This window comes from Anastrepha ludens, chromosome 2, assembly GCF_028408465.1.
Source record: "Anastrepha ludens isolate Willacy chromosome 2, idAnaLude1.1, whole genome shotgun sequence".
NCBI classification, from domain to species: Eukaryota; Metazoa; Arthropoda; class Insecta; order Diptera; family Tephritidae; genus Anastrepha; species Anastrepha ludens.
In genome coordinates this window covers 74,760,879-74,778,644 of record NC_071498.1, presented here as the reverse complement: position 1 = coordinate 74,778,644, position 17,766 = coordinate 74,760,879, and the positions used below count along the sequence as shown (strand labels likewise).

General features: G+C 42.9%; 1 protein-coding gene across 1 annotated transcript; it reads right to left on the bottom strand.

Annotated features, from left to right (window-relative positions):
* Window positions 1-4,810: 4,810 nt before the first annotated feature.
* On the bottom strand, window positions 4,811-8,851 carry LOC128866913 (uncharacterized protein K02A2.6-like). The gene has a single exon (XM_054108002.1). The coding sequence runs from the start codon at window positions 8,849-8,851 to the stop codon at window positions 4,811-4,813; it is 4,041 nt and encodes a 1,346-aa protein (XP_053963977.1).
* Between the last annotated feature and the right edge of the window lie 8,915 nt (window positions 8,852-17,766).

The window sequence follows — 17,766 nt, the reverse complement described above, 5'->3', positions numbered from 1 at the left end:
GCTAAGTCAATTATAGAGCGCCCTCTACTACAATCAAACGTAGCAAGACAAGGTCCATTGCCGCGAAAGTTTCTTCCACCAACCGCCGTCTTTGAGTTGTGTATGCGCTCCCCCACGTTCTTGACCATGCGTTGAAATCTCCTTGATGAGTATTGGGCGCTTACCTCTTAGCTCAACTTCTATAGCAGTCATCATGCGCTCAAACACCTCAAGTGACCAACTCGGTGGTGCATAGCAGCTTACGTAGTAGATGCCCTCTAGTTTCAGCCATGTATATCCGCTACTACGCGTGATCATCTTGAATTGGGGAAGTTTATCACTCATCACCCAAATCGCCGTGTGCTTCTCCGAATCTATTACCCAGTTATCAGGGTCAGTATTTTTGAAGGGTTCCGATATTAGCGCCACATCTATATTGTTTTCTGCAGCGTTTTGCCAAAGTAGGTCATGGGCTTCTCGGCAGGGGTTGGTATTCAGTTGGAGTACCTTCATGTTTTTATTTTGCGCACCGCCTCTTGATAGCGGGGACATTTCCCACTTCCGGCCACGTGTGGGCCCTCGCATAATGCGCATTTTTCAGCGTTTGTGCATGATGCAGCTTGATGCCCTTCTATGCCGCACCGCCTACATAGTTTCGTGCGGTCCTGTTCCCTACATGCATTCGAAATATGGTCATACGCCCAGCATTTATAGCATCTTTTTGGCGATATAACTTCTGTGACGCGACTGCGAATCCATCCCACTTTAACGTGTCCGAGCGTCAGTACCTTTTTGGCGTCATCTGCGTGGAGTAATATGTAGACCGATTCTGTGCCCCCATGGGTGTTGCGCCTACTCTTAATTGAGCTTTCACCTGGCTTTTTCTCTTGTGCCTGTTCTGCGATTGCGCTTAAAAGCTGTTCGTTCGTGGTCAGACCAGGGATAAGTCCTTTGCATTGAATTGTAATGGTGTGAGTTTTTAAATTCACGATAGCGACATCCTTTAGAGCATTTTCAAAAGCTGTGTGATAGCTTGCTGTTTCGACGTCCTTGCTTCTCTTGAGCTCAATAAGCAGTCCTCCTTTTTGGGTTGGTCGCATGGTTTTCACCTTTTCACCTAGATCCTAGAATTCTACGCTATTTTTTACCTTTCGTAGCATGTCCGCATATGTCACATCCTTTAACTTTTTCTCGATTACGATCGCATCTGACCTAGTTCGGATGGATTTGCCACCATTTCTTTTCCTTGAAGGTTTTTTGCGCACTTTTGTCCACCCTTTCTTTGACCCAATAGTTTCCGTATTTTGAGAAAGAAGATTATTGCTGTCATTCTTTCTTTTTTTCGCAGATGGGGACTTGGTTGTTGCCTGCGCTGCAGTGACTTTCGGACTAACCTTTTCTCTCAGCCTTTTTGCTGACAGAACCGCGCCTCTTAGGGCTACGCTTGCTGTTTTCTGTACTGGGGCAGAAATTGTCAGAGCCTTGCGCTCTTCGGCTTCAAGCTTTGTGATCACGTCATTGCCTAAGCGTTCGACAAGCTCATACCATGCATTTGGTTTGGGCGCTGTGGCAATGCCTTGCACTTCATTGTCCGACTTCTGTTTTTCTTTCTGTTGTGACTGTTCTGTAGAATCATTTTTGCCGAGATGTGATGTTGGCGTCCCGACCAAGACACCGATGATACTACTTGATTGCGCTGTTATTCTGTTTCCGCGACGCTGACTACCGGTGGGCATGGGTGATTCATTCTCCTTAGTATTTTTTATAGTTGCTGTTGCTTGTGGAGGAGACCGTCTAATCACAGAGCTCCTCTTAAATGCGTTTGCAGCTTCACTTATCGGCGAGTGAACATTTCTGTTTACATCAGGTACATGCGTCCCATCATTGGGGTTTTTGAGTTTTTGTTTGTAATAATAAATTTGTTCATGCTATCCGCTATCTCCGCGCGTGTACGTAGTTACCGTAAGTCCCATAGTTATCTATGTAAACAGGGAGGCCATGCGAGGGTTGACTTTGGCCCTTATGGGGTCCAGAGTTCAGAGCCAGACTTTAAGCCGGAATTAATGGGGAGCCATCTCAACCCAACCTACGTGGTCACTGAAGACTACGCGCTTTGAGCGCTTTGTGAGCCGTGCCATGTTTGAAAGGGGCGGAGGAGGCTATGAACCTTTCTGAAAGCCATTTTTGCAAGATTTCACTCCGCATACTCAGGTAACAGAGATTCAAAGCCCCAGCCGTTGTTCGCGTTTAGCGATTATTACAGCCGCTCCTTACGTGGAGAACAGACGCTGACCAGAGAGGGTTGCCTGTTTTGGTCCGCGAGTGGTATTTTATTTCCCACCTACCCTGCATATCTGCTGAGCGTTCCCCTATCCGCCACCTGGGGACACGTCCGATGGGAGACAGGCAACTCCACACGGATCAAGCAGATGTCTGCAAGGCTGTAACCTGGGGTAGCACCCTAAAAGGAACTGTGAAGGTGTGGAAGGGAGGACATCAGGAGGCAACCCGTCGCTGTCCAACGCTACTAGGACAGTCCTCTCGCAGGGGCGGTTTTGGTTAAGCCCGCGGTTTATCTGGGCGTTTCTGACGGTGAGTGCAGTGGTGATACTATGCACTCGTCCGAAACTATGCTGATGTGGGGCTGGGGCCAGGTGTTTCGTGAAGAGTGGGAATAGGAGGATTTCAAGTGTCTTCACTATTGGGGAAAGAGAGTTAGTTTTGATTTGTTGATGGCCCCCTGAACCTCATCACTGGAGAAAGTAAGTGGCGCACTATCGTTCGTCAGTTTTTGCAGCCGTCTGGTGGCACGACGCTGTAAAAAGTCGGCTGAAGTAGCTCGCGAATCTCTTCGGGTCCGGCGAAGTGCAACAGATGGAGGTGATAGCTTCGTCGGGTTCGACAGGGACCTAACGGTGGACCATCACTTACGCACAGCAGTGGTGAAATTGCAGGTATTCAGATGCTTAACCCATTTGGTCCGCTTATGAAGATCTACCAGTTGCCGGATCCCGTCGTTTTGCTTCGTCGGGTTCGACAGGGACCTAACGGTGGACCATCACTTACGCACAGCAGTGGTGAAATTGCAGGTATTCAGATGCTTAACCTATTTGGTCCGCTTATGAAGATCTACCAGTTGCCGATCCCCAAATTGAGATCCCTTATGCGGCCCAATTAACTTTGATGAAGTTAAAATATGACCGGTGATTCGCGAAAAAAAGTCGGCAGGTTTCTCAATCGAGACGATAAGGGACAAGGGGTCTGATGCAAGCGAGAGCATAGGGCGCCAGGTTATGTTATTTATCAGACCAGCGCTAGTAATTATTATTTCAGGCGAGTTGCTGCAATTGCCTACTACCCTGGTGAGGGCGTCGACGTTCACAGTGCTGAATGTCGAATTGTCTATCTGCTCTGGTCAGTAATTGTCCCCTACGATCGTTTGGCAGGCTTGAATGCCAAAGATCGTTATACGCATTGAAGTTACCTACAACCAATCGGTTTTCACCTCTGATGAGCGCACATATATCAGGGTGATATCCTGGCGGGCAACAAGTGACAGGGGTATGTATATATTATACATTTCGAGCTCGGCATCGCCTGTCCGAACAGCTATACCTTGACATTCTAAGTGCTGTCCCTGCGGTCGATGCCTTCATCAAATGCACTGTGTGGTGGACTATGAACGCTAGGCCACCACCATTGTCTCGCTCGCGAGCACGTTATAACCATCCCTGGTGATCAGAGAGGACCTATCGTGCAGCTTGCTTTCTTCGACCACAGCTATTGGGACACTGTGTCGGCTCATAAAATCAACTATCTTGTCGACCTTACTTGTGAGTTCATTGCAGTTGTATTGAAGAAGCTTAAAGCTTCTTGGTAAGTTTGTAGTAACACGAGGGTGAGGGACATGTGAGGTTGCCTACGTTGGGCCTGCTGTGCATTCCGCTGTAGTTGTTACTGCCTGATGGTGGTGGGCGGCAGCGCGCGTGGTTGCGGGTGCAGGGCTCTACAGCAGGGGCAACGTAGTCAGTTGTCCACTCACGGGAGGCCTGAACAGGTCTTAAAGGGTCTCACCCATGGCACTTATTGCACCTAACTGATGTGGAGTTCGGGTGGAGCCGTTTATGGCATACGCAGCAATAGAATATCTCTGACCCAGGGTTGGATTCAATACCAGCTCTGAGGAGAAGTATTTGGAGCAAGATTACTGCTCCTGTGACTTAAGGGGTGGTGTGATGCACTGTTCACTAGACATGGCTAGTTTACTGGGGCGGCAACCCTTGGTCAGGAAAAACTCTGTCATTCCGGTAACGTAGAACCGGCTGACATGGAAACGTATGGAAGTAAATTGAAGTATTTGGTGTTGAAAAAATAATTCCTTGATTCGCATGAACAGTAAATTTAGTGGTTATAAATTTACTAGAAAATGGTACAGATTCATGATTATAAGCAAAGCACGCGATATTGTTAAATTCATAAAACATAGCGTAATCGCCAGTGATGATTTATGCAAAAAGAAGAGGATAATAGTTAACGTCTTAACATGCCGAAGACAAAGTATTCACTTACAGTACCTGGCCATTGAATTATGACCGATGGCATTTTTTCTAAAAACTTCACATATCAGGTAAAATTTTCAGTCTAATTTGGGATTTTCCAAATAAAAAAGGGTATTTGTTAAGTATTGAACGTATGATATTTATTAAAGTGAAACTGTATAATTCTGGTATACATATGTATGTAGTGTATGTATAAAATATTGGAATCCGCGGGACAACTTGTTCGGTCGGTGTCTCAATTACGTCTGTCTTTTTCTCATACATGACACCCCTTAACACCCAGAGGCGGAGTAGAATTGTGGGGCCTGTCGCTCGCGCTTCGATCTGCGCGGTTCTTCCGGTGTTGGCGATGACGAGGCGACAGGCTGTAGATTCGTTGATGGTCCTGGCGATTGAGTCTCCACGACGTGACCAGAAGTACTTGAATCAACTTCATCAGATGATTGGATTGTGCTGGCTTCGACGTCTTCGGTTGACAGTATTTCGCAGTCGGAATCTTCTGATGCCACCCGACTACGAAGCTGGTCCTGATGTCGTTTGATGACCCTAGAGTCGTTCAACCGAACCTCATAAGATATAGGCCCAGTCTGATTTTCCACCAGGCCCTCGATCCATCTCGGGCCCGTCGAATGATTACGAACCCATACTGGACTGCCTGAAATAAAAGGTTTAGTACTGACAGGGTCGGTGACCTTACCGTAAACTATTTCTTGAGGTTGAATTTTGTCGAAATAAGTTTTCAGCTCACGATTGAACAGTAGCTCAGCAGGCGAGCGGTTCGTTGTTGAGTGCGGGGTGGTGTGTTGGTTGAACAAATATCTAGCCAGGCTGAGATCGATGTTTATGCCAGGCTCTGCTTTCTTCAAATAATTTTTGGTACTTTGAACCATTCGCTCCGCCTGCCCGTTTGTAGAGGGATGGAACGGTGCAGAACGGATATGTCGAATTAGATTGTTCTTCATAAAGTTCCTAAACTCCTCAGATGTGAAAGCTGTTCCGTTGTCCGACACGAGCTCATCAGGTAGCCCATGCGTGGCGAATATTTGGCGTAACACCTTAATAGCGGCCGCTGAAGAAGTTGAATTAACGACGGCCACTTCAAGCCACTTAGAGTAGGAGTCGATGAGTATGAAGAATAATTTGCCTCGAAAAGGACCTGCGAAATCCACATGCAGGCGGGACCATGGACGTTTTGCAGATTCCCAGTGGTGCGTTGTTGTTTGGGGTTGATCGTTGCGATTTTGTTGACATGAACTGCATTTCTTCACAACGAGTTCGATTTCCGCATCGATGTTCGGCCACCAAACATAACTTCGAGCAACGGCCTTCATTTTGACGATGCCAGGATGTGGTGCATGAAGAGTTTTCAAAATAGACCCTCGAAGAGTAGACGGGATTACAGCGCGGTTTCCCCAAACTAGACATCCTCTATTTGCACTGAGTTCAGTTCGACGGCAAAAGTATTGATACAGCTTATCGGAGCAGTTGATTTTGCTGGGCCACCCCCTTAACACCCAGTTGAAAACTTTGGAGAGCTCCGGATCCTTAGAAGTTTGAGAGGCAATCAGCTGCGCGCTGACAACTGGTTTTGCCGATATTTCTACCATGAGAATGTCTTCGGTCGTCGTAGACTCTGCTTCAGACAGCATTGGACAACGGCTCAAAAAGTCTGCATTGCCCATTCTAAGACCAGCGCGGTGTACCAAATTGAAGTTGTACGCGCTGAGAAAAATTGATCGCCGAAGCATTGTGTTCGAAATTACGTTGGGGACCGGTTTTGTTGTGGTGAAAATTCCCAAGAGTGGACGGTGATCGGTGACAAGCGTAAAAAATCTGCCATATAAGTAGTTGTGGAATTTCTTCACTCCAGAGACGAGGGCGACTGCTTCCCTATCTATCTGTGCGTAATTTCGTTCTGCCTTCGACAGCGTCCTTGAGTAGAATGCAATGGGTTTCTCCGACCCGTCTGCCAACCTGTGACTGAGAACTGCTCCGAGTCCGTACGGCGATGCGTCACAAGTGAGCACTAAGGGCAAGTTCTCATTGTAATGGATAAGCACATTATCTGATGCGATCAGCCTTTTAAGCGTATTGAAAGCTGTTTCGTGTTGCTCTTTCCAAGTCCATCGAGCACTTTTGTCGAGCAAGCGGTGAAGCGGCTCAGCGATTGTTGCTTTGTTGGGTAAAAAGGCGTGATAAAAGTTGAGTAAGCCCAGAAACGCTTGGAGTTGCTTCTTGTCCTTTGGCGATGGTGCTTCATGAATGGCCTTGATCTTGTCATGTGAGGGTCGTATACCGAGATTGTCCAGTTTAAACCCCAAAAATTCGATGGATGGCACACTAAACTGGCACTTGTCCTTGCGCAAACGTAGTCCGGCCTTGTCGAAACGTACAAATATTTGTTCCAGTCTGTTTGCGAGCTCATCTTCCGATTTACCCATGACCACGATGTCATCAAAGTACGGCAAGACGCCAGGAATGTTTTGCAAAACGTTTTCGATGCAGCTTTGGAATATACCGGGTGCTGATGAGATGCCAAACTGCAGCCTGGTTACCTTGAATGCGCCTTTATGCGTTGACACGGTTTGCAGGAGTGATGAACGCTCATCAACCACGAGCTGTTGGTATGCCTGTGCCAAATCAATTTTTGCATAAATCGATCCACCTTCAATCGAAGCCAAAAGCGTGCTAACGGCTGGAATTTGATGGCAGTGTGGCTTAATTGCCTTATTCAGCGTCGATTTGTAGTCACCGCATATACGGATGGAACCATCTTTCTTTACCACGGGCACTATTGGCGTTGCCCAATCGGAGTATTCCACAGGCTCCAAAATACCTTGACAACATAAGCGATCGATTTCTTCTTCCACGAGGCCCTTAATGGCGAAGGGTATACGGCGTGGAGGCAGTCTCACGGGCGGCACCGCCGAATCGATTTGTAAAGACACTGGTGGTCCTGTGTAGCGACCAAGATCTGTTGAGAATAAATGATCGTATTTCTTCAGAATGGCTTTGATGCTGAGACCACTGTTGACGGCAAAAACTCCTTCTATACGTATGCCCAGTGCATCGAACCAGTTGCAACCAACAAGATTAGAGCCACCACTGTTTGCGATGATTAGCGGCAAGTTGTCAATTTTACGGCGGTTGTAATAAATTGACACATCGATGATCCCCTTGACTGGGATGTGGTTGCGTTGGTAATCGCTAAGATCCAAATCACACTTGGAAAGATCTGGCCTTCTGTTGGACCAGACGCTATTGAACGTAGATTCCGTCATGATGGTCACAGGCGACCCAGAATCCACTTCAAAAATACATGTGCTGCCATTAATCGTAACTGAGATCGACTTCTTCTGATTGACCAAGGGCGTGATCTGATTGACATTCTCTCGACGAGATGATTTTTTCCGCATTGAAACTGAACGAGCATTTGTTGAGTTGGATGAAGACGCTCTGTGTGAATTGACATTCGACGCGCTCCGGCAGGCTCGCTGCAGATGCCCCTTGACTCCGCATGCGTTGCATAGTGATTCACGATATGGACACTGTTTACGAGGGTGTGATCCACCACAACCATTGCATGACAGCTGCTGGTTTCTGTTGACGGCGTTTTTTGTTCGTGTACGAAAACGATTGTCGTTGACAACATTAACTGGTTCGCTGGGGTGCCTCATAGCCATAGCACTGATGGCTGCTGCCTCATTCGAAAGTGCACGTTCGATAACCTTTTGCACTGTTAGATCCTTTTCTGCCAGTAAGCTTTTCTGCAGTCCTTCGTCCTTCATGCCACACACAAAACGGTCGCGAAGCATGCGGTCGAGCGCCGTACCGAAGTTGCAGTCCACTGCCAATGTGCGCAATGCTGCGATGTAATTACTGACAGACTCGTCCGGATATTGATCACGTTTGTGAAAATGGTAATAGGCCGCAATTTCGGATGGACGTGGTGAAAAATGGTTGGTTAGAATCGTTTTTATATCGGGAAGATTCAGATTACTAACCTGCTTTGGTGACGCCAATGATGCCAAGAGGTCGTAGAGTGACGCTCCGGCCAATGTGAGGAATGCTGCCTTTTGACGACCTTCCTCTTGTACATCATTAGCCAGAAGGAACAAATCGAAACGCGCCATATACGTTGACCATTTATTTGGATGATTTAAATCAAATGGTTCCAAATTTCCAACTCCAGCCATGTTGACTCGTTTGACCTCTTGCAAAATAACTCGTTCAGTCTTCACAGTGAATGTGCTGCTATCAGTTGAGGAATGCGAATCACCGCTACTTTTTATTTGTTTGCCGTTACGATCCATGTGCTCTCAACGAGAGCTGACTTGCGACTTTTTTGTCTGATCCAATTTTTATGACCTCAAAATATTCTTTGCGAATAAGGCGACTTAACACAAGGTTGTGTGAATGTCAGTGCATTTTTGTATTTGCAAACGGTTCCTGCACATTCAATGTCCTTGTTGTTGTGCGCCGGTAGGTTTTGTCGTTATGCTTTGTTTCACTTTTCGAGTGACTTACGCGCAATACGTACATATAGTATATGTGTATGTTGTTTTTGTTATATTATATTATGTATTATACTATTGTACACATCCCATCCTCGTCGCCAGTGTTAAGTATTGAACGTATGATATTTATTAAAGTGAAACTGTATAATTCTGGTATACATATGTATGTAGTGTATGTATAAAATATTGGAATCCGCGGGACAACTTGCTCGGTCGGTGTCTCAATTACGTCTGTCTTTTTCTCATACATGACAGTATTAAAGGCTGCTACGATTGAAAAGCTAAGTGTGCAAGTGCCAGTGCAAGTGCGAATTAATTCGATCTTGTGTGAAGAGTGGGGTGACAGTTATTATTAAAATTATTGATGTCTCTCGGGACACCCTCTACAACTGTAAACACCCCAAAAAATACCAAATATTAAATTCCAGGGCAATATGAGTTGATTTAGAGGTTCTGGCTTGAGCCTAAACTTAAGAAAATCGTTGATTTTCAAAAAGTACGATCAATAATGTAAAAAAGTTAGATATGTTTTTTTTTCATTCCAATCATCATTTCAATCACTCGATTAGATTTAAGTGTTTTTACACTCTACTGATGATCAGAATCGCTTGAAAATAATTATTTGATCACAGTATTGTGAAGGTTAAATTAAAAAAAAAGTAAGCAAAGATGAGCTAAACTTTAATTCTCTAAAAATCAGTATCTTACATTAAGAAAACATGTAAGTGTAAACACTTCAGTAAGTGCTCATATAACTTCTTGCAATAATTTAGTTTTATGATATTATATTACTTGGCTCTAACTAGGTTTCCCATTTATATTTTTTTTGCAAAGTGCACGTGCGCACTCACAAAAGAATCTTATTGTTGTAATTTTTCATCAAAAAATTAAGTTCAAAACAAATTGTTTTTTGTTTTTGCAACTCTCTTAGTATTTAATGTTGTACTTTCTTTCTATTGCTATAGGCTGGTTACATTGATATCACTAAGCTGGATAGCTGGATGCTTGTGAAATTCGATCGGTGGTCGGCTACTTGATCGTTTCATTTTATTTTGAGTTAATTTTTTAATAAATGTTCGATTTTAATTATACTGTCAGGGTTTTTGTGGTTGTAGTTTTTGGGTATCGTCTTCAAACATAACATTTGTAAACATTGCGGAATCATTTATTACTTTTTTCCACAGTTCTTGCGTCTCGAAACCTCTACTCGACCTTTTCCTCTGACTGATTGAGTTTAGTGCCCGTATGTGACCGTCAAACTATGTGTTTATAAAGTGCAATTTACATTCTAATGTTTTTTGTGTTCCACTTAAAGCGGAAAATATAATTATTAAATGGCGAAGTTATGTTCTTCTTCGGAAATTTATTTATTGGGATCCGAGACTCCACAAATAATTGGCTCCAAAATACCATAAAAAAAACAAATATTGTTCGTTTTCTTCTTCAATCATCGTACTATAAAATTAACTATTCGTGCAAGTGCAAAGTTTGCTATAAAAGAAATTTGAATATTTTGGGAAAAGGGACACATTCCAGTTCGAAAAGAACAACATTGTATAGAAAACGTAGAAAAGATGTATCAAAAATATCAAAATCTTCAAAAGAATAATAATAAAAACTTGAAGGTTTTTCGTACAAGAGAGATGGAGTTAATGAACTGGATGATTTTTTCGATATCGCACATATTGATGCTCTATCTATGATGAAGGATGAAACTGATAAATATTTTCTTCTTTCACAACGTGAGAAAGGGCGTCCAGGATGTATGCTTGGAATTAACGAAACAGCAATTCTAAAAGATATAATATACAAAAATTATAGTTTTCAAGTTATGAACAATGAGTATTGAATTTAATGTTTAATTAATTTAATTCACAAAATTTAATGTTATAAATAAATTTTGATTAGATCAAGAAATTTTTTCTTCGTGCGAGAGCGATATCAAAACACAAGATGATCCGAAACTTGAAATGATGTATACGGAAGTACTGAGGCCATTGAGAAGATCTTTGGGGAAGTGAACAATTTCTGATAGGTCGGCTATTCATTAATTTATTGCAGTCGCAGAAGCACTTGGGCATCCCGTTGATACACTTGTAATAAATCGCACAACATTAGAGGAGGAACGTAAGAAAAATCTTTTGAAAATATCTACACGTGTAAAAAATAATTTCAAGGTATGGAAAACTTGAATTTTTAAATTGTTGTTATTTTGTATTATTTAATATATAAACATATTTTATTTTTGTATAGGTTGCAGCTGGAGTAGTACACTGGGATGGAAAAATTCTTCTTGAATTAACAGGAGTAGAGAAGGTATGATAGATCGTTTACCAGTCATTATCTCTCATGCAAATGGTGAACAACTATTGAGAGTTCCAAAATTAACTATGATACTTCAACTGGCCTAGAAATTGCTGAAGCTGTTCACGAGACATAATATTTGTTTACTTTTTTAATATTTATATTACTATAAAATCATTATTTCTTAGAAACTAAGATAGTTTTAGGAGCACAATATTCTAATTCTACAACTTCAATATTTGGAACAGTAAACATATATAAACTATTTTTATTTTACTTAACTTCAGATTAATTTTAAAAAATACCCATTTTTCTTTATTTTTCGACTTTAGGCTCTAGTCGGAACCTCTAAATTTTCTCCGATTGGCTTAAGATTTCATAATTTGCAGATTTTTAGGTAGCCTTACTTTTCTAGAGGGTGTCCCGCAAAACATAAAGGTGTTTTACTTTTTCCACATGAATAACGGCCACCCAAGTGAAGAGCATAAAAAAACTAACAACTGAAAAGTGAAAGAATTGAATAGTGAATATTCATATATCTCAAATATAACACCAGTAAGTACAAAAAAAATTACCATTTGTCACGTGGATTATCATTTTTTTTTTTAATTTAACCAGTTTTTTTAGAAAATGGGTAGAAAGTGGGATTTGACATCGGGACAAAAGCAACAAATTGCAGAAAGCTAAGAACCTGAGCTATGCAGACATAGCAAGAACCGTTCGAATATCCAAGGCGTCTGTGGTAAATGTTGCCAAAAAGTGGAAAAATACCAACAACGTTTTAGCGCTAACTTGAAAGAATCGTCAAAATTGTCGCCGAGAACGCATCTCAACCAGGCAGGATCGCAAAATCGTCGAAACAGTTCTCTGGAACCAGCAAAAAAGTCAAAACTGACACCATGTATGCGAAATCGGCGGAAACTTTGGGCACAACTTCACAAAGACTTCGACGCGGAGTATTGGAAGAAAGTAAGTTTAAAAAAAAAAATTTTTTCCTTTGTCATATAGCAGTAAGAAGATATGAATATTCACACTATTTTGTGGTTTTGTTTTTCTTCTTACAGATCATCTTCAGCGATAAATGCCGATTGGAAGCGGTCATAAAAACAGCAAACAGCGGTCACAAAAACACCGACAGTGCATAACCTGTATGCCTCAATTGTTAAGGATATTGAAGAATCCCTGTATCAGAAAGAACTCGCTTTTGGCACCTCCCTCGACATCGAGGGGGCTTTTAATAACGTTCTCCCGGAGGCAATCACTAAATCTCTGCGCAGGCTGGGGGTTGGAACCGACCTTTTCAGGTTCATCTACAGAATGCTTAGCGACAGAACGGTCGTGGCAGAGTGGGGCGGCGTCTCTCTCCGCCGGCAGGTAACTAGGGGCACGCCACAAGGCGGTGTTCTCTCACCATTCCTCTGGATCATTGTTATCAATGACTTGTTGGAGGAGCTGGTGAGGAGGGGCTGTAGGGTGATTGCCTACGCGGATGATCTGTCATTTATTGTTATAGGGAAGTTTATAGATACCCTGTACGATTTAATGCAGGGATATCTGAACGTAGTTGTTCGATGGACAACAGACTGCGGCTTAACGGTGAATCCTCTTAAAACGGAGCTCGTTCTTTTAACGAGGAAAAATAAAATGCCCAGAGCTCAACTCCCCTCAATAGGGGGTTCTCCGTTGGTGCTTTCTGACAAGGTGAAGAACATAGGTCTAATCTTTGATAGTAAGCTAACATGGAAGCCCAACATTGAGGAGAGAGTAAGGAAGGCAACAATCGCCTTGTATGGATGCAAGGGCGCAATTGGGAAAAGATGGGGGCTCTCGCCTAGAGTTGTATTTTGGCTCTATAATACCATAATAAAGCCAATCCTGTTTTGTGGAGTCGTTGTCTGGTGGAACTCACTGGAGAGGACGACATCAGTTAAAAAGCTAGAGAGAGTTCAGAGGTCTGCACTCATTGGTATCAGTGGGGCACTTCGAACTACACCTACCCTGGTGCTTAATGTAATGTTAAATGTGGTACCTATAGACATCGCAGGCAGAATTGCCGCTGCACGTACCGCAATCAGACTGAGGGGCTTGGGCTATAAGCTCAATCTCACATATGGGCACTCAAGCATCCTCAGAAACTTTGAGTTCATCCCCTCGTCGACGGATCAGTGTGTGTCCTCGCTTAGTCCAAGCGGAACTTTCTCCACCCACCTTCCACCAAGGGAAGAGCGGACCGGAGGCAACACTTGGAGACAGGACCTAGTTAACCTGTTCACCGATAGACGGTAGGGTTGGAGGAGGAGTATTCTGCAAAGAGCTCCCCATCAAACTCAAATCAAATTCAGCCTACCGGATCACTGCAGTGTGTTCCAAGCAGAGGTGGCCGCAATTAAAGAAGCAGCTGACTGGCTACTTACTTGCGTAATAACTGTTAAGAAGGTAAATATTTACTCCGATAGCCAAGCGGCAATTAGAGCCCTAGGCTCTATGATGGTGCATTCGAAACTGGTCAGGGAATGCCTGTTCTCTCTCTCGATTGCATCAGAATTCTTCGATATACAGATAATTTGGGTACTTGGTCACAGTGACATTACTGGAAACTGCGAAGCCGACGGGCTGGCCAGACAAGGGACCTGTGAGGTAGTGCGCCCACGAAAGGAGAGGATCGGGATCCCCTTGGCAACCTGCGCTCTACTCCTGGAAGGATGGGCTTTGAAGCAACTCAGCGAGAGCTGGGCAAGTACACGAACGTGTAAGGCCGCGAAATCCTTCTGGCCACGTTTGGATAGGAGGCGTTCGAGGTATATTCTGAGGATGACGAAATCTCATCTCTCAAATTTCGTGGGCATCCTCACGGGGCACTGTCCGCGGGGTATATATGCCGTGAGACTCGGAATTACTTCGAGTCCTTTTTGCGTCAGCTGTATGGAGGATGAGGAGGAATCATCTCAGCACCTGCTCCTCAGCTACCCAGCTCTCGCGGGACTAAGATTCAAGCATCTTGGTTCTCACTTCTTTTCTGCGCCTGCTGATATAGCAGGTATTGAAAACAAAAATCTGATGAACTTCATCAGCAACATAAAGAGGTTAACACAACCGCAGACTAGTCACCGTCCGTAGTCCACAACACTCAACGTTCCCCCCTCCCTTCCCTTTCGTCCTCTTTTTTCCTTCACCTCTTTCCCCCTCCTGCAATGGTATCAAACTTCTTCGTCCAATTGGCCCACTCTCTGGGCAACCATCACTACCACTACTACCTGTATACCTCAATGAATTGCGGCGATCTTAACAACAAGCGGAGGAGCCACGAAATATGAATTGTTGTGAATTGTTGCGAATCGGAAACTTCGCGAACCGACTGGCAACAATAGCGAGCGAATGAGATGCCAAAATAAAAACATTTGATTACGTCAGCAGATGGCGGGCAGTAGTCGCAAGACAGATAAGAGCTGCCAGATCTAGAAATTAAGTTATTAAGCACATGTATATAAGCAGAGGTGCATGTGCATAGGAAATCCAGTTTTAAGTTAAACGAGTAAGCGGTGTAAGTGGTGTTGACATTAATTTGTGACTTTTACGTGATAATCCAGTGATCGAACTCAGAGGACGTATGTATTGTGAGGGATTTATTTAAATTTTAACGTAACAAATTTGTAACAGTATGTTATATGTGTTCTGGTTATTATTATATAAACAATTAAAACTATCAATAATTTATTAAAAACATCAAAAAAATATTGATGTATTGTTCATAGTCATTGATGTTTCAGTTTTGAACAACATTGGTATTCAAATATTCATGGTTTTTTGAGAGAATTTGCATTCCTTCCGCTTTTCGGCTGAGGTTGGCGGTTGGCGGTTGTCTTCTCTTTGTTGTAAGAATTAAAGTAGAAATTATTAATTGAATAAAGATGTTTCGAGAAAATGATGCCTTAAAATCTTTATAAAAGCAACGTTATGAATTTGATGGGCTCTGGCAATAATATCAACAGAAAAGTTGGCCCTATCTAGTGTGAAGGTATTCGAACCTGATTATGGGAATGCTTCCCTTAATTTAATTAAACCTCTGCAGAAATTTAAGGAGATGCTATAAGCATACAGGGTTTGATTGAAAATTAATGAGCCTTTCCGCGTGGAGCGTCTGCCAAGCGATCAACCGAATCGGCTGGTGGGGGAAAATGATCGTTGGACCTTCCCCTTCCACTAGAAACCGGTCCCAGTTCGCTGGCAACAGCGGTGCATCGCTCCGCGCGTGAAAGCTGGTTTAAAAGTGTGGTCGGATTTTGCAGTGGCGAAAATGCAGCGATCGTTGGAGCAACGTTACTCGATCAAATTTTACGTAAAGCTAAACAAAACGAGTACCGAAACCATTCGGCTACTCAAGGAGGCTTACGGAGACCAATCTCTGTCCAGTGCGTAGGTAAAACGGTGGCACAAGTCGTTCAAGGAAGGCCGGGAGGACGTCGAAGACGAACAGCGATCTGGAAGGCCTTCGACGATGCAAACAAACGAAGATGTGAACCGGGTTCTTGAATTTTTGAACATTGACCGTCGTGATAGTTTACGTGACCACTGTAAACCCGGCATTTTACAAAGAAGTGCTCCTTCGGCTGAAAAACCGAGTCGTTCGGGTTCGGCCCGACCTCGTCAACAATTGGACCCTTCATCACGACAATGCGCCGGCGCACCTCTGCATTGGCCAAGGTGGGGGTTCCGGTGCATCCCCACCCTCCCTACAGCCCAGACCTGTCCCCTCCGGACTTCTTCTTGTTCCCGCGCCTGAAAACAAAGCTGAAGGGGAGGCGTTTCGACTCCATCGAGGCGATCCAAAAAACTGTGACAGCCGAATTGAACGCGATTCCGGCGGATGAGTTTAAAAAATGTTTCCTGCAGTGAAAGGACCGCTACCAGCGGGGTATTGGCGCTCAAGGCTCCTATTTTGAAGAATATTAGTTGTATAAGCCAAAAGGTTTAATAAAAGTGCTTAAAAAAAATAAGGCTCATTACTTTTCAATCAAACCCTGTATATATTGTATATTTCTGGCCTTCGTCGCCCCTATACGATCTAAACTGCCTGATCTCACCACTGTTTTGTCAATTACACGTATACATTGGATAAATTGGAGACAATTCACGAAAATACGAGTTCTCGAGTTCTTTTTTAGCAGAAAGAATGAAATGGGGCAAGATCTCCGATTTTTGAAACATACCGGAACTCATAATTAAGATAAGGAAATATTAATATTTCTTTTAAAATAAAATCGGTCATTGGTGAGAGCAGAGAATTTTAGAGTTGATATTTTATATGAAAACTAACGTTTTAGCTCCTTTTGTGGTGATATTGGGTAAGGGATATAGGGCATAAATTTATATAAAAGGAGAATCTGAACTACATATGTTCATGAGCATATGGCGAGAAAAAATACGTTGCATATCCTGCTCTGCCCTGAACACAGTATTGCTAGATGAATATTCTGTCCCAGAAACTGTCAAATCTCAATTTACACAGGTAATATCAGAAAGTTTGCAGGATTTTGCAGAACCAAACAGGGCACTTCCAAATATTATCACTTTGTTGACCGGTCACGAGCTAACTTTTGTTTTTATGCCCAAACGTTGTTGACCGATCACATGATAAATGCAACTTTACTATGTAAAAGGCGGAGTAACAAGAAAATCAACCTCTGCATATACTATAACTCACCAGTTCATGTGGTAAATAAAAAAAGGCTATTTATTAATGATATTATTACCTGTTTTTCATTTGCCAACTTTTTTCTGTGGGCTGATGATTTGAAAATATTTTCTGCAATAAGAAAAAATGAGGATGTTCCTACCATATAGGTGTACCTGGTATGTTTCAAACGGAAATTAATGTGCTCGTCCGCTGGTGTAGTAACTCTGGCATTTCTCTATGTATTAGACAGGTTTTCAGGTCCGTTTCGCCAACACTCAAAATGTTTTCCAGTCAGTTATAGCATTGATAATACTTTACTTTTACCTGCTCATGAATTTAAAGATCTAGGTGTGATCTTTGACTCCCATTTTTCATTCAACTGCCATATTAACTTTATTGTATCCACTTCTTACTCAACCTTAGGTTTTATACGGCGTAATAGCTCGATGCTCTCGGACCCCTACCCAATTCAATGAGATCTCGAGTTCTATTCCTCTTGACTTCTCGGTTTAAAAAAATGAATTTTATAGAGTTTTGAACTCTTTTTTTAAATTTATTTAATAATTATCTGTAGTGTTTTAAACTCATATTAGATCTAAGTGGTCTGTAAAAACATTAAATTTGATTTATACTTGAAATAGACGAAAAGAGAAATTACGTACAGTAATTGACTACAGAAAAGGATCGAAGGTAGTAGAGTGATCTGGTCCTCCTTGAGAGAATTTTTCGGTAC